The sequence below is a fragment of the Lepus europaeus genome, chromosome 20, assembly GCF_033115175.1.
Source record: "Lepus europaeus isolate LE1 chromosome 20, mLepTim1.pri, whole genome shotgun sequence".
In the NCBI taxonomy this organism is placed as follows: Eukaryota; Metazoa; Chordata; class Mammalia; order Lagomorpha; family Leporidae; genus Lepus; species Lepus europaeus.
Window position 1 is genome coordinate 22,034,107 of NC_084846.1, and position 18,026 is coordinate 22,052,132.

Below are 18,026 nucleotides of genomic sequence, written 5' to 3' on the forward strand. Positions count from 1 at the left end.
CCAATCACAAAAAGACAAATGCTGTGCAATTCCACATCTACAAGGTAACTTCAGGGCAGTCAAAATCAGAGACAGACAGAGCAAAGGTGGCTGCTAGACAGTGAGGGAATGAGGGAATGGGGGGGGGGTGGTAAATGGGTATATAGTTTTAGTTTTACTGCAAAGAACCAGTTTTGGAGATTGATAGTGGTGTGGATGTACAACACTAAAAATATGTTTATTAACACTGAACTGGACACTTCTTACCAGGTAAGATGCTAAATGTTATGTTGTATATATTTTACCACAAATTTAAAAATGGAAAAAATTTTTCACTGACTTTCTTTAAATAAAATGGATTTACTTACCCATGAAAAATTGTAGTGCAACATTGTCTACAAGAATGCTGTCCAAGGGGACTGTGCAAAGTTTCCCAAAGTTTGCTGCCAGTTTCACAGTATTTATTTCCTATACATAAAAGTGAACAGAGGTCAATATTTCTCCCAATCACTTATTAGGTTAAAGATCTTTATAAATCTAAGGGAAAAATGCATTAAATTAAAATGGAATAAAGATTAAGTTTTTCGCTTCTCATGTATGTTGTTTCCCAATACAACACTCTAATTCAGCGAATTTAAATTCCTAGTTAAGAATCACTCAGCCAGAGCTGAGCCGACCCGAAGCCATGAGCCAGGAGCTTCTTCCAAGTCTTCCACATGGGTGTAGGGATCCAAATGCTTTGGCCATCTTCTGCTGCTTTCCCAGGTATATTAGCTCCTCAGCCTGGCCCAGCCTTGGCCACTGTAGCCATCTAGGGAGTCAATCAGTGGATAGAAGACCTTCTCTGTTTCCCTCTGTCTGTATCTCTACCTCTCAAATAAATAAATAAAACCTTTCTTAAAAAATATTTATTTATTTTTGAAAAGTCAGAGTTACATAGAAGGGAGAGGGGAGAGGGGAGAGGGGAGAGGAAGAAAGGTCCACCATCCCCTGGTTCACTCCCCAGTTGGCTGCAACAGCCAGAGCTGCAGTGATCCAAAGCCAGGAGCCAGGAGCTTCGTCCTGATCTCCCACACGGGTGCAGGGGCCCAAGGACTTGGGCCATCTTCTACTGCTTTCCCAGGCCATAGCAGAGAGTTGGTTCGGAAATGAAGCAACCAGGTCTCGAAACAGTGCCCATATGGGATGCCAGCACTTCAGGCCAGGGCATTAACCCACTACACCACAGCGCTGGCCCCAATAAATAAAATCTTAAAAAAAAAAACACCAACACAATGACCTCATCCAAAAGCTTAACATTAAATAAATATGTGATAATTCTGAGAATTTGTAAAGATTATCTCCTCCACTGGCCTTTGAACTCCAGATTACCAACTGACAAGTCTGCTTGTATCTCTAAGAGATCGCTAGGACTTTCTTTGAAATCGAGTCCTGCCTTTGATTTTCCCATTGCAGTTAAGAGCATCACCCTTCATGTAGCTGCCTGAACCGAAGAGTCTTAGAACCATGCTGGAGTCACCTTCCTAAGCCTGTTAGCAGTCTATCCAGTCTCTCACCTCTTATCACAGTTTCACAGTTCTCTCATCGATGGTCTCTCAGTTTCCATTCTTGCTCCTACCATCCTACCACAGTCTACTCTTCACAAAGAGTGAAAATAATAATTTTAACATGTAGGTCAGATCATGTCTCTTGTCAGGGAAATCTCAAATTGCTTTCTGTCACAATTACATTAAAATTAAAAAAAAAAAAAAAATCTTAGTATGGCCAGAGAGACCATACATGATATATGACCAGTTTCTTCTATAACTTCATTCCTGGCTCAATTCCTTCTCATTCCATACCAGCCACACTAGTCTCTACTAACTCACCCAAGATGTTCCCATTTTTCAGGATCCTTGCATTTGCTTCTGCATTAAAGAGTCTTCAAAAACAAACAAACAAACAAAAAACCCACAGGACTAACTCCCTGATGTTATTCAGACCAAAGCTCCAACATCACCAAATCTCTCAGCACCAAAACACTCCCAAGACATTCTCTATCCTGTAGTTTGCTTTACTTATTTTCTTCACAGCAGGTATCACTACCTGATGCTGTATCAATTTTCTTATTGGTATTTTCAGACTCTGCAACTAAAATATCAGCTCCATGAAGATAGTTTATTTAGTCCTTCTAAAATGGTGCTCAATTCATAACATTCAGTGTGATATCTGAATGAGTAAATCAACAAACAAGTCACAAAACATTTAATTTGGTTAGCATTTTTTCAGGCAATGGTTTTAAATCAGCCTCATACCATGTGACACTGCATATGAGTAAATGTTTCTAAAAATTATTTTAGAGTGCTGTGCTGGTTAGTCTGCTACTTTTCATTACTTACTCAGCATTCTAATTACTATAAAGCACTTATAACTATTTTTAATTCCAAAGTGTCTTACTTACTTTGCCTGACTGCAACCGCTGTATTCTTGAATCACATACTTTCTTTACAAACAATAAGCTATTTATTTGATTTTTGATAGTGTTGATATCTAAAAACAAACAAATTGATTATAAGCCAGGAAAGCTACCTGTGAAACAATTTAAACATATACCTACAATTTAACAAAATAACCAATTAGTATAGCAATTATTTTATGCAGTAAATAAATATTCTAAAACTGTATTGTGACATTTAACTAAAATTATGACATGCCGATAACTTTATTTAGAGATACTTGGAATAATCAGTCTCACATTTAGAAAATAAAGTTTGTATTCTAAGTACAATATTAACAGAGAAGACTTGTTTAAGGTAAAACCAACTAATAACATAAAACGACATTTGGGTAAATTAAAATTTTGTTTGAACATATAATAATCCTTAAAGAAAACATTATTTTACTTAATTACTTACCATCACCAACTGTATCTAGAGATCTAAGATACTGTAATTCTTCCGCTGCCTTATCTCTAACCGCTTCTAGCTCTCCAACGTTGTCACTCAATTTAATAATGTTCATAAAGGCCTCATAGCTGCAATTAGAATCACGGATCTGAAAATCAAGTTTAAAAAAACAAAAACAAAAATAGGTGGGAGGGGAACTCATTATTATGGGGAGAAGTGAGTCCTAAGTGCCTGCCATGGGCCAGGTACCACTTGTTCCAAACCCAAGGCTTACAAGAGAAACAGAAAGCTTTTATTCATGATACTTATATCCTAATAGGTCGCAAATGGCAAATAAAGTAAGTAAAATACAAGTAGACAAGCTGGAAAGGACAAGGGTATGCTCAGAGAGTCCACTGCCAGCAAGGAAGTCTGGGTGGCTGGAACTAAACTAAAGATGGGCTGAGGAGAAGCTGAGTCAGCAGTAATGCAGAGCGAGTCTTACAGAGTGAGGGTTTTGGCTTTCAATTTGAAGGAAATTGGAGGCTACTGGAAGGCTTAAACAGAAGAAGACACACTGACATGAAACATAACAGAATCACTGTGTTGCTCTATAAAAATAAAATAAAGGCAGAGTAGAGAGGGGAAAAACAACACGGTGCCTAGAAGTAGAGTGGTGGCAATAAAAAAGTGCTCTGCAAAGTGCTTTTCCAGTAAAGTGTTTTGTGGTAAGAAATAAAGACAGGGCCAAAAGAATTGGCTAACAAATCAGATATGAGTATGAAATAAAAAGAAATACGAACTACATCAAGATTCTTGGCCTGAACAACTAGAACAACAGAGTTACTTTTTTTTTAATTTTAATTTTAATTTTCTTGACAGGCAGAGTTAAGACAGTGAGGGAGAGAGAGAGACAGAGAGAAACGTCTTCCTTTTTCCGTTGGTTCACCCCCTAAATGGCCCCTACAGCCGGCACGTTGCGGCCAGCGCGCTGCACCAATCCGAAGCCAGGAGCCAGGTGCTTCCTCCTGGTTTCCCATGCGGGTGCAGGGCCCAAGGACCTAGGCCATCCTCCACTGCACTCCCGGGCCATAGCAGAGAGCTGGACTGGAAGAGGAGCAACCAGGACAGAATCTGGTGCACCAGCACCGCAGGCGGAGGATTAGCCAAGTGAGCCGCGGCGCCAGCTAACGGAGTTACTCTTAAACAAGATGGAGGAACCATCCAGAAGGTCAGGGTTATTTTGCAGTAAGGGCAGAGTATCAGAAGCTTGGTTTTGGCCATGATAAATGTGAGATCACATTAAAAATCCAAATGAAGGTGTTGTGACCATGCACAGGAAGCACAAGCATTCAGGGAGGAGGACTAGAAAGAAGGGGCACTGCAAAATTACTGACATAAACATGACATTTAATACCATGAACCTAGGTGAGAACCATCAACAGAAAAGAGGCACGAGGCAGAAAAGAGACACAAGGACAGAGATTTGACACACTTAAGTAGCAAAAAAAAGAATGACAAAGATCTGAAAGATAGAAGAAAAATCAAGTGTTTTGCCCTAACAAGCCAAATTAAAAGTGTTCTAACAAGGAAATTGATAAGCTTTGTCAAATGTTTAAAATAGGTCAAGAAAATGAGGAATCTAAGAACTGATTACTTTACATTCCAACTAGTATATAAAGGCTCAAATTTCTCCACACCTGTGCCAATACTTGTTTTCTTTTTAATTTCACAGTGGCCATAAGCATTTGTAAGATGATAGCTAATGCAGCTTTGAGCTGTATTTCCATAATGATTGGGGATGTTGAGCATTTTGTCATGTAACTGTTGGACATATGTATAACTAATACAAAGAACTGTCTTCATATTCTTCACCCATTTTAAAGTTGATTTTTGGGGTAGCCATTTAGAATGCTGATTAAGATGCCCTTGGGATGCCTGCCTAGGTTCAAGTCCCAGTTCTGCTTCCAATTCCAGCTTTCTGCTACTGTGCACCCTGGGAGGGGAGCAGTGATAGCTAATGTAGTTGAGTCCCTGTCACCCACGTGACTGATCCAGACTGAGTTCTAGGCTCCCAGCTTCAGCTTGGCCCAAACCTGGCTAGTGATGAGTAAACCAGCAAATGGAAATGAATCAACCAACAGGAAGATTTGTTTCTCCCTGTCCTTCAAAAAAAACAAAAACAAAAAAACAAATTTCTAAAATAGTCACTTTGTTTTTTGCTGTTATCAAGTTGCAGTTTTGTGTGTATGTGTGTTTATATATATATATATATATATATATATATATATATATATATATAAGTAATAACCTCTTACTCCTAATCCGATGCATGGCTCGCAAACAGACTCCCCCATTCTGAAAGTTTTTACTATGGTGATTATTTTCTTGCTGTGCAGCTTCATAGTTTGGAGTACTTCCACTGTCTTTTTTTGTTTCTGTTGCCAGAATTTTTAGTGTCATAGTTAAGAAATCATAGCCAAATCCATGAAGGTTTTCTAGGAGTCTTATAGTCTCAAGTCTTACATTTAGGTCTTTGATCCATTTTGCACTGATTACTGCATGAGCAAACGGCATAAGGTAAGGGTCCAAGTTCATTATATTGCACACGGTTACCTAGTTTTCACAACATGATCTGCTGAAGATATATTATCCTTTCCTGTTGTGCAGTCTGTTGATGACTATACAGAAGATACTTTGACCATATCCATGAAGGATTCTTTCTGGGTCTCTATCCTGTTTTTTTTTTTGTTTTGTTTTTTGTTTTTTTTTTTGACAGGCAGGGTGGACAGTGAGAGAGAGAGAAACAGAGAGAAAGGTCTTCCTTTGCCGTTGGTTCACCCTCCAATGGCCGCCGCGGCTGGTGCGCTGCGGCCAGCACACCGCGCTGATCCGATGGCAGGAGCCAGGTGCTTCTCCTGGTCTCCCATGGGGTGCAGGGCCAAGGACCTGGGCCATCCTCCACTGCACTCTCTGGCCACAGCAGAGAGCTGGCCTGGAAGAGGGACAACCAGGACAGAATCCGGTGCCCCAACCGGGACTAGAACCCGGTGTGCCGGCGCCGCAAGGCGGAGGATTAGCCTAGTGAGCCGCGGCGCCGGCTATTTGTGTTCTCTGATTTCTTTCAACAATGTTTTGTAGTTTTCACCGCACATATCTTTTGCCTTACTAGTTAATTCCTAAGTATTCTAGTCTTCTTCATGCTTTTATAAATGGGGTTACTTGAAAATCTGCCCCAACAGTCATCAAGGCATGTTGGTCTATGGTTTTCCTTTTTAGTAGTATCAGGATAATTAGTTTGGAAGCACTGTGCCCTCTTCAGCTTTTTGGAGCAGTTTCATTCTCCTTTAAATGCCTGTTAGAATTCTCCAGTCAAACTATCCAGTCTTGGTTTTTTTACTTATTGAGAAGATTTTTTTCAAGTTTTTAAAAATTTTTTAAAAGGCAGAGTTACAGAGAGGGAGACAGAGATCTTCTATCAACTGGTTCACTCACAAATGGCTACAACAGCTAGGACTGGTAAAGGCCAAAGCCAGGAGCCCAGATCTCCATCCAGATTTCCACATGGGTGTCATGGACCCAGGCACTTGGGCTAGCCTCGTTGCTTTCCCAGGAGCTTTAGCAGGGGGCTGGATTGGAAGCAGAGCAGCTGGGACTTGAACCAGCACTCATATGGGAAGCTGGCATTGCAGCTTACCTGACTGTCCCATAAGGCAACCCTTGGGAAATGTCGACCTACTATCGGTTTAATTTTTTTTTAATTTCTAGTTTCCTGAGATGCAGCATTAGGTTAAGTTGGGATTTTTGCTCATTTTTAATGTAGGCATTTACAATTACAAACTTCCTTCTTTAAAAAAAAAAATTATTTCTTTGAAGGGCATTTAGGGAAAGAAAGAGACAGAGAGCAAGCAGGATCTTCTATCAGCTGGTTATTCCTCAAATGGCCACATTGTACAGAGCTAGCTTGATCCAAAGGTAGGAAACAGGAGTTTCTTCCAGGTATCCCATGGTGGGTGTGTGTGTACACATGTGCAGGGGCCCAAGCACTTGGGCCATCCTTTCCTGCTTTCCTAGGCCATTAGCAGGGAGCTGGATAGGGAGTGAAGCAGTCAGGACTCGAACTGGTGCCCATATGGGATACAGATGCCACACTGCAGACAGGAGCTTTACCCACTACACCATGGCGCCCGCTCCATACAAACTTCCCTGTTAGTACTGCTGAAAGTTTGGCTAAGTTGTGGTATCGTGAAATATGTATTTGGCCTTTGCTCTGGTTTGCTGACCTCTATCTCCCAAAATCCATGGAATCCAAGGAAAGAGAAGGTTTTTCATATGCTAATGAGAAGACTGTCTTACCGCCACCCTCACTCCCAAACCTCAGGAAATGAGCTGATTGCTAGGTCAAACAACCTCGTGAATAGAAGTTGGTAACTTTCAGTCTCACCCATCTCAACTTCCACTTGCACGGATTATATCATCCTTCTACTTCTAGCCCATTAATACCCTTATAACAAAACTGAATCTCCTATACAAAGAATATAGTTAGGTGTTATTCATTCATCCATTTAGTCATTCTGTCTTTTGACTGGGGAGTTTAATCCATCTCCATTTAAAGTCATTACCGATAGGGAGAGACTATTGCCATTCTGGTCACTGTTTTCTGTATTTCTTTATGGTATTTTGTCCATCTTTTCCTACGCTACTGCCTTCCTATGTGTTTTGTTGACTTAGTGGCACACACTGATTCCTTTCTTTTTTGTGTGAATCCTCCATATTTTCTTTGTGGTTACCATGTGGCTTACAGAAAACAACTTACAATCATAAAATATTTAAACTAAAAACAACTTAACTTGAATTATGTAAAAAAGTACTCATTTTATGTTCCCCTCACTTTATACTATCAATGCCACACATTAGATCATTTTATATTTTATACCCATTAACATAGTCTGATATTTTTATCTTTTAAATTCTGTATCGAAATTAAAAGTGATTTATGTGCCACCACTTCAGTGTTACAGGATTATGTGCTTCTATATATTTACTTTTACCAAGGAGCTCTGTATTTTCATATGCTCTCATGCTGCTTGTATCCAGCCTCCTTTTGTCTTAATTTCATGGACTCCCTCTAAAAGTTCCTGTAAGGCAGGTCTCATGGTGATGAACCTCCTCAGCATTAACTCATCTAGGAAGATGTTTATTTCTCCTTCCTTTTAAAAGCACAGGATCGAGAGTTATAGTATTCCTTGGTAGCAGATTTGTTGTTGTTTTGTTCTGTTTTTCTTTCTGCACTCTGAATTTATTAAGTCACTCTTTTGGTCTCACAAGATTTCTGCTGATATTCCTATAGGTGTTCTCTGGTACGTGATGATTTGCTTTTCTCTTGCTGCTTTCAAGATTCTCTTTTTTTTCCCCCCCTTAACATATTCTCACCTCCTTGAAAGGAAGAGTGACAGAAAGAGGGAGGGAAGAAGAGAACCATCTCCTGGTTCACTACCCACATGCTGCAACAACCATGGCTGGACCAGGCTGAGGCCAGGAGCCAGGAATTCATCTGGGTCCCCCATGTGAATGACAAGAGTTCAAGTATTTGAATCATCATCACCACCTATTGTCTCACACAAGAATGAACAGGAAGGTGGATCAGTAGGGTGAAGTAGCAAGGACTCTAATAGCACTGGGAAGTGGGATGCCATCTCCAGCGATGGCTCAAAGTGCTGTGCCACAATGCCTGCCCTGGACTCTGACTGGCAGTTTGATTACCATGCCTCTGTTACAGTGTCTCTTCAGGTTCACCCTAGCTGGAGTTCTCTAAAGCTTCTTGAATTCAGATGTCCATTTCCTTTCTTAGGTTTGAGAAATTTTCCGCTATTATTTCTTCAAACAAATTCTCCGCCCATCGCCCTCTCTCTCATTAATATTTCATAATGCATATACAGATTTCATTATGGTGTCTCATAAGTCCCTTAGGCTTTCTTCATTTTTCTTCCTTTTTAGTTGTTCCTCTGTCTCAATAGTTTCAAATGACTCGTCTTCAGGTTCCCTGACTACAGGTCTGCTGTGAATCCCCTCTAATAAATTTCTGAATTCTATTATTGCAATTTTTAGCTGCAGAGCTGTTTGTATTGTTTCCCTTTGTTGCTAATTTCATTTTAGTTCACATATTGTCGCTTCCTAACATTGCTGTCTGTGTTCTCGCTTAATATGCTGAACTTCTTTAAGATGGTTATTTCAAATATATTTAATTTTGGTAAGATTATTTGTTCGAAAGATAAAGCAACAGAAAGAGAGAATGAGATCGTCTATCTGCTGGTTCACTCCCCAAGTAGCTGCAACACCCAGATCTGGACCAGGCTGAAGAGCCAGAAATTCCACCCATGTCTCCCACATGACTGGCAGGGGCTCAAGCACTTGGGCCATCTTCCACTGCATTCCCTGTTGCTTTAGCAGGGAGCTGGATTGGAAGTGGAGTGGCTAGGACTCTAACTAGCACTTGGATAGGGACCGCCAGCATCAAAGGCACTGCCTTAACTGTCTGCACAATGCTGGTCCTTGTTTATTTTCAGTTCTTTTTCAGATATGTTTCTGCAGTTCCTGAATATTCATGTGGTCCTTTTATTTTAGCCCTGTTCTCATTCATCAGGTGGCCACTTTATGCTGTGATTTTTACACCTGAAAACAGGGCCACCCATCCTAGATTTGCAGACCAGCGTCACACAGAGGAGGACTTTGACCAGCCCTACAGATTCTGATGGACCTCACAAATCTTCTACAGGGCTGCACCTTCTCTAATGTCCCAGTTGGTTTCTTTCTCGTGTCTTAGTTACTTGCTCCCCGGTCTGTCTACAGAAGCCTTCTGATATTACCACAGCCACTGAGCTTTCCTCTGTCCTCCACAGCCACCAGGCATCAAGGTGTGCTTGCTTCATCAGGGCTCCCATTCAAGCGCCACAGAAACAGCACCACAGGTATCCCCCTGGAAATCCCACAAGTGGATGCAGGTCCCATTCGCTCTTTCCCTCTAGTGGGAGAAGTCCCAATTCTGACCACAGGATTTTATCCGTGGTATTACTAGTTCTCTGGTCTCCACACAAGCTGCTGAGCTGCCTTGTGTGCTCTATGCTCTCCCCAGTATCCAGATGATACCAGCTCCCTACCACGGTCCATGTCAGGAGAGAGAGAAACTCGGGGCAGCTCTTTGAGGAATCCCAACATTGAATCTCTTTCCCTCTCAACAGTAATCTCAATTGGGAGTTGTGCCAGGTTAGCGGAGATGTTGACACAGTTAAAAGGAAGTAACTTTTCTTTTTATTTAAATGTAGCCATTCTTGGCTTCAGACTTACTTGTGGTATTAAGACTTCTTATCTGGTTTCTGCGGTTCTCATACAGGTTTTCTGAACCATACATTAAGTTGGCATTTCTGTGGGAGTAATGGTATCTGGGGCTTCTCATGTCACTATCTTGCTGATGTCACTCCCCTTGACAATTTCCAATAAGCAGGTATTTTTACCTTCAGACACAGTATTCACATCTAAAACACTGTTTCAAAAACAGAGTTATAATTTTAAAAAGTACTTACCATCCATATGACATATTGATTAATATAATCAGGATCACTGAGTTGATTTATTAATGGAAGAAGAATTCCTCGTGCAAGGATTTCCTAAAACAGTTTTTAAAAACAAAACAAATTTAATCAAATGTTTACTTCAAATCAATAGCATAAAATAACTTTCCTAGGAAAGGTATGGCACATGTGGACATAAAACTTGAAAAGACAAGCTAGTATATACTTCAGTTAAAATAAATAAGATAAAGGTACCATAGCAACATGGACACATCTGCACATTGACAACTAGAAAAAAGCTAAAGGATACCTCTAGTACATGATTTTTTAAAAAAAAGATTTATCTATTTATCTATCTATCTATCTATCTGAAAGGCAGAGTTACTGAGAGGCAGAGACAGAGAGAGAAAGATCTTCCATCTGTTGGTTTACTCCCCAGATGGCTGCAATGACCAGAGCTGCACCAATTTGATGCCAGGAGCCAGGAGCCTCTTCCCCTCCCCAACCCAAGTGCAGGGGCCCAAGGACCCAGGCCATCTTCCACTGCCTTCCTAGGCCACTAGATTGTAAGTGGAGCAGCCAGGATTTGAACAGGTGCCCATATGGGAGCTGGCTACCCAGACAGAAGCTTATCCTGGTGTACCATGACACTGGCTCCCTCAAAATTTCTTTTCCAAATCAGAGTAAAGCACATATGGCAGAATTGAGAGTAAACTGTTTCCTTTACTAATGCAATCAGTTGATCTCATTTACAAAATTTCTTGATCTCCTGATCTGCCCCACAGAAGAGCGTGGTTGGTCAAGGATTAATTACTTGATTCAACAATTCCTATACAGATGCTCCTGCGAGCTTTGAACATTTCAAAGTAAGTAGCCATTTTACAAATAATTCCTACTCTAAGAACCTCCACTTCTTTTTTTTAAGATTTATTTTATTTATTTTTGAAAGACAGAGTTAGAGAGAGGCAGAGACAGAGAGAGAGAGGTCTTCCATCCGCTGGTTCACTCCTCAGACAGCTGCAATGACCAGAGCGGTGCTGATCCAAAGTCAGGAGCCTAGTGCTTCTGCCGGGTCTCCCACATGGATGCAGGGGCCCAATGACTTGGCCCATCTTCTACTGCCCTCCCAGGCCATAGCAGAGAGCTGAATCAGAAGAGCAGCAGCCAGGACCAGAACCGGTACCCATATGGGATACAGGTGCTTTAGACCAGGGCATTAACCCACTGCGCCACAGCACCAGCCCCAGAACCCCAATTTCTAGAAAACAGCACCAACTATCACATATGGGGCCCAAATTACAGAAAGCCACCAAAGCCATGATTCTTCAACTAAATAAAACTCAGCAATGAAAAGAAAGTGAGGCAATTAAAACTCCAATTACCTCAAATACCACATTCTGTGCAACCTATACAACAGATCCATACAAAGGAAGAACTCTTTCATCTGTTATTTGATCTAAGCATGATGTATTCCAGGAAACTGTGTTTAATTAGTGATAAAAGACAAAGAGCATCTTTTGAGTAAAGGGGAAAACAAAATGATTTGCTGAATGCACTAATCTACAATCATCCTAATCCCATTAAATTCAACCCAAAAAGAACTGAAATGCTGACATAAAAGAGAAACCTACAGCAATCCTACTTACTGTAAACAACAGCCTCATTTAATAGTTTCATCATCAGTAATGTGTAACATGGGTAGCAAGAGGGTTTCCTCTTGCATTAGACTGTGATTTAGTACCTGCTATGTCCCAGGTACTGTGTTAACCACTAAGTATATGAGGATGATAAATGCTAATATGACCCCTGTTTTTCATGGAATTTAAGTTCACCTGGGATAAGAGACATCAAGTTAAGTAAATAGAAAAACCCAATGATCACTTCAAAATACGGTAAACACTGTGAAGGAAAACAAGTGGGGAAGGCCCACAGTGACGGGACCGTGAGGGCCTGGAGAACAGGTGCTTAGGGAGGCATCTCTGAGAAAACGACAGCAAATGAGGATGCTGACAACGAATAAAATTTAGCCAAAGAGAAAAAAAGAGGAATCATTCTATCAGAGGAACAAAGTGTTTGAGACAGCCTTAAGGTGAGAAGGAGAAGGGCACTTCTGGAAAGAAAGCCAGAGTCACATCAGTCACAGCGACTGTTGATACAGACTGTGTCCTTGACCAAACTCCTATCAGGCTTTTTTGAACCCTCCTCCCGATGAGGACTTGGCCTTTGGGCTTCCATGTCTGTTCATCATCCCATGGCAGTTTCAGCAAGAAGCCTACCAATAAAGTTCAGCTAGAACCTCCCAACCCTGATTGCAGATCAGATGCCTCATGCCCCACCCACACTGTCTGACCACGCTGGCCTGCCTTCTCCAACGATCCTGTTAAGTCCACAAAACCAGAGCTCCCCTTAATCCTGACCTCTTGGTCATCTTCCATCCACTGATCCCCAATCTGCTCCTTGGCTACAAACCTCCACTCTCTCTTGTATTTGGAACAAGATTCAATTCTACACTGAAATCTCTAACTCGAGTTTTCTTTGACATTACATGACATGAATGCTGCAGAGGTAAACAAAGTCTTGTAACACAGGGCCTTGTGTGACTGGGAAAGGACTTGGGATTTGAAACATCTGATGGTCATACCACTTCCAGGAATGGAGAGAAGACTAAAAGGCAGGCAGAATATGGAGGCAAGAGTAAGACTTCCATTGCAAACACTGAAGTTTAAAAGGCCTATGAGTCACTCGACTGGTGATTTCCAGTAGGTAGTGGGTTCAGAGTACTCTGCAGCTCAAAAGAATTCTGTATCAAAGTCACAAATTTAGAACTCATTTGCTTAAAGCAAAGAAACTGATGATCAAGAAGAGGGCCTAGGACCAAAAAACTTGAAAATTTAAAAGTGAAGCAGAATAGGAGTGAAGGTGTATAGAAATAACTAAAATAAAGACCAAAGGAGGAAAAAAAAAAAAATGAGAAGACAGCAATGCAACAGAGAAGCAAAGAAAAGAGTTTCAAGAAGAAAAACATGGCAAGTAATAAGAAACACTGCAGAGCTATTCCAGAGAGGGTTGTCTGTAGGATCACATAGGTAGACTCTTGACCTGAAACGTGTGCCGTAACTGATATCTTCATTCTGTGGCAGATGTTAATCTGGTGATAAACATCCCTTGTTTATAATGAAAACTACAACTGCCTAGCTCTAAATAAGGCAGTTCTCAAAGTCAGTAGTCAGGACCCTTGAACTCGTTCTCCAAACCATTTTCAAAGTAATACTAAAGTATTACTATCCATCTCTTCACTCACATTATCTCAGGAGCCTGGCAAGCGGCATTTTCAAGAGGTAGCATGGGGGCCGGCGCTGTGGCATAATGGGTAAAGCCGCCACCTGCAGTGCCGGCATCCCATATGGGCACCGTTTCTAGTCCTGGCTGCTCCACTTCCAATCCAGCTATGGCCTGGGAAAGCACAGAAGATGGCTCAAATCCTTGGGCCCCTGCACTCAAGCAGGAGACTCAGAGGAAGCTCCTGGCTCCTGGCTTCAGATCAGTGTAGCTCCGACCATTGGGGCCATCTGGGGAATGAACTATCAGATGCAAGACTTCTCTACCTCTGCCTCTCTGTAAATTCTGCTTTTCAAATACATAATCTTAAAAAAAAAAAAAAAGTAGTGTGATGGCATCACAAATCAGCTCGTAATGGAATGCATGCTTATGTCCTTGTGTGCTTTAAAAACTTCTGTTTTAATTTACAACACATAAATCTTACAGAGAAAATCCATATAAATCTAAGTCCTTTGGGGTCTTTGGCAATTTTCAAGTAATTTTCAACAGTCTTGTGACCATCATTTTTGAGAACTACTGTTCTTAAGGTTTTTTACAGCCTTCACTCTGTGAAAGTTTAAGCTTACCCTGACAAAGTATCGCATGATCTTGTTCTGGAAATCTCCAGGAGGTAGCAATAAGTACAACAAGACTTCACACAAATCCCTTAGGAATCCTAAAAACAGAAAAAGTCGCTGTAATAATGTTAGAAAATCTAAAGTCTCCATCTACTGTTGATCACATAAGATCAGTAACAAGCAGTTTCCTGATAATACTGGCTTATAACTTTAACAATTAGTACACATCAGTACTCATTAAAAACTGCTTCACTTCCAAATAGTAGGTATTGATTAGTTAAACTAGCATTTTTAAAAATTCCATTGTTTTAAATTTTTGAATTGCATCAGAAACTTCAATTTCAAAAGTGTTTTTTTCCCAAAATAGTTTTCAATGTACTATACATTTTAAACTTCCACCAAATATTAATTACTTTTATATATAAGTTATCTATACATTCAAAAATACACATGTAATTCTTTCAAGAGAAATCTCCACTCTCTTAACAGGTTTTAACACAAGAAAAAGAGTATGCTCTTCTAGTAGCTATGAATATTATATAAATAATATATATAAAAGAAGTAGATATAGGCCAGTGCCACGGCTCACTAGGTTAATCCTCCGCCTGCGGCGCCGGCAACCCAGGTTCTAGTCCCAGTTGGGGTGCCGGATTCTGCCCTGGTTGCCGCTTTTCCAGTCCAGCTCTCTGCTGTGGCCCGGAAGGCAGTGGAGGATGGCCCAAGTGCTTGGGCCCTGCACCTGCATGGGAGACTGGGAGGAAGCACCTGGCTCCTGGCTTCAGATAGGTGCAGCGCTCCAGCCATGGCGGCCATTTGGGGGGTGAACCAACAGAAGGAAGACCTTTCTATCTCTCTTTCTCTCACTGTCTAACTCTGCCTGTCCCAAAAAAAAAAAAAAGTAGATATAATGATGTGTGGGATATACATCTACTTTCATTTAGTGATTTCATATCAGTGCTAATAAACAGGCAATTAAAACTGAATGGTACAATAAATGTCAAATGGAAGAAGGAAAAAGGGAGAATTAAAGGGAAAAATTTAATTTAGCACACTTTCAAAATTTTAAAAAAAAATTTCCACAACCGGATATGCTTCTCTGTAGTTGTTCCTATGCTGATACTTCCTAAGAACATAATTAAATAAACAACCTTACTAATTTAAAAATGTGCCACTTAGCAAAAAGTCAATAGTTTGTAAAACTGGAAAAAGACATCTTCAACTAAAATCTGCCTGGCCTACCTTCCCACAAAGAAAAGATAACTCCATTTAAACCTATAAATTCAATTCAAAATTGTTATAATTATTCCCTTTGAAAATATTTTCAAGTAACACATGTGCTATTGAAGAAGAAATAGTGAATTCAAGAATAAAAGAAACTATTATCATTCATAAAATGTAATTTTCGATTATAAAATGTTTGTACTTGCTGTAATTTAAAAGACAGGTTAATTTTTAAAGATAAGCTTTAAAAAAAACAGGAATCTAGAAATATTTTTAAGAGTCAACAAATAAAATAAATATTGTCTTTACTATGTTACCTGTCCTATGTAAGAATAATTTCACCCTTAGATTTGTTCTGTTAACTTGTCTCTATTCAGTTACTAGTCTCAAAAGAGTACAGTGAAAAGAAAACCTTCTTCATCTTTGGGAGAAGTGCACACTAGGTCACGGCAAACTTCCTTCTCCATTTCCACTTCAACTTCAAAGAAGGTATCTACAAGATCTTCTGCTGTACCTGCACAAAGACAGGAACAATCTGAGATATGCAAAATGATAAAGGGAATCAGATTTCTAAATCTAAATTTCAAACCGAATAACATCATTACCTTTTACTTGATCATCTTTCTCTGTTACTTTCTGTTGAGCCTTTCTGAATACTCGTAGGTGTGTGCCAAAATCATCTACAATTCGTGTAGTAAAATAAGGTTGCCAGTCTATTTCTTTTGACCTTATAGAAAACATATTATATCAAAGCATTATATACTTTATAAAAATATAAACTTATTTTAATAAGCACCAACAAATAGCATGATTATGACAGATGGCAAATTTATCTATTCTGTGATTTTGTTCAGCACTCTATAATATCCAAAATCCATCAAATATACTCCACCAAGTCTTTTAACAATATTATTTGAAGCATTTTTATGTGCCAACGCCTAAAAAGCACTACCTAAATCTTAGGATAGGAAAAGAAATTAATTTTTTATAATTAAATCTGAAATGAGTCTGACCACAACTATTATCATTCAAATTCTCAGCCCAGACAAAAGCAAACAGAGATTCAGAATGTCTCTTGCTTGCTTTTAATGACGTTTCAGACATTTCTTGGTTTCTTCTGAAGCCTTTCTGAGAATTCTCTACATTCTCCTCTTTAGTTATACAATCCAATAGTTCTAAATCAAATACCTTTGGTACAAGCTGACTGGTTTCTGTTTGCATATACCAGCACTTTAAAATATGGCCATTAAGAAATTATTAACAAATGGTTACAAATGGGACAAATAGCATGCATATAAAAGCCTTCAAAACACCCATGAGAAAGGTGATCTCTAATTTCATGACATTATCTAAGTACTCTTTTTTTTTTTTTTTTTTTGACAGAGTGGATAGTGAGAGAGAGAGACAGAGAGAAAGGTCTTCCTTTTTTTTTTTTTTTTTTTTTGCCATTGGTTCACCCTCCAATGGCCGCTGCGGCCAGCACATCTCGCTGCTCTGAAGGCAGGAGCCAGGTGCTTCTCCTGGTCTCCCATGGGGTGCAGGGCCCAAGGACTTGGGCCATCCTCCACTGCCTTCGCGGGCCATAGCAGAGAGCTGGCCTGGAAGAGGGGTAACTGGGATAGAATCCGGCGCCCCAACCAGGACTAGAACCCGGTGTGCGGGCGCCGCAAGGCAGAGGATTAGCCTGTTAAGCCAAGGCGCCGGCCTGTAAGTACTCTATCTCAAAACCAACGGAACTCTTAAAAAACAGTTAATTCAATACACCAATGAAACAGACAGCAACTGCAACAGATAATGCAAAAAGTAATTTACCTCTCTCCTTGGATTGAGTTTTATTTTGATAATCTGAAATATTTTTCCAATACTGCTTTTCTTAAAACAGCACTAAAATTAATTCACTCTTTGATGAACATGCCAAGTAAATAAAAGACAAGGAGACTATTTACTCAGATGCTGGGCTATGGAGAAACCAAAACTCTATCCCATATTTCCTGTGGTAATTACCACATTAACAATGAAAAAGCTAGTGAAGGACTTTACTTTTTGACAGAAAACTCTTTAAGACTGCTGAAGGCACCAAGAAAATAACAAGATGACTGTTTTCAAATACCATTCATACATTTGTACTCATTTTTTAGAGGCACAACTAGTGTTTTATACACATAAAAGAAGAGAAAGAATAGACTCTAAGTATATGCATTAAAAACCAAATTAGCATAAAAAGGAATCCTTGAGTTCAGGATCCTAGTTGTTCCACTTCTGATCTAGCTAATGTGCCTGGTAAGGCAGTGGATGATGGCCCAAGTCCCCTGCTACCCATGTGAGAGAACCAGATGGAGTCCCTGGCTACTCACTTCCGCCTGGCACAGCACTGGCTATTGGAAAAATTTGAGAAGTGAATCAACTGATGGAAGACTGATGGATCGTTTGCTCTCTCTCTCTCTCTCAACCTCTCTTTTCTTCTCTAACACTAGCTCACTTGATCCATTAAGTTTCAT

General features: G+C 40.1%; 1 protein-coding gene across 8 annotated transcripts in view; it reads right to left on the bottom strand.

Annotated features, from left to right (window-relative positions):
• SNX13 (sorting nexin 13) overlaps positions 1-18,026 on the bottom strand; it is a 138,194-nt gene that overhangs the window by 50,277 nt on the left and 69,891 nt on the right. For 6 of the 8 annotated variants that reach the window (XM_062179542.1, XM_062179537.1, XM_062179541.1 and 3 more), the window contains 7 exons: positions 16,134-16,255; positions 15,941-16,063; positions 14,317-14,405; positions 10,424-10,507; positions 2,874-3,012; positions 2,420-2,508; positions 348-447 (listed from right to left, as the gene is read on the bottom strand). In XM_062179542.1, the coding sequence (XP_062035526.1) occupies positions 348-447; positions 2,420-2,508; positions 2,874-3,012; positions 10,424-10,507; positions 14,317-14,405; positions 15,941-16,063; positions 16,134-16,255 (746 nt within the window). The remainder of the gene's footprint in view (positions 1-347; positions 448-2,419; positions 2,509-2,873; positions 3,013-10,423; positions 10,508-14,316; positions 14,406-15,940; positions 16,064-16,133; positions 16,256-18,026) is intronic. The other 2 variants (XM_062179540.1, XM_062179538.1) reach the window with 1 other exon arrangement.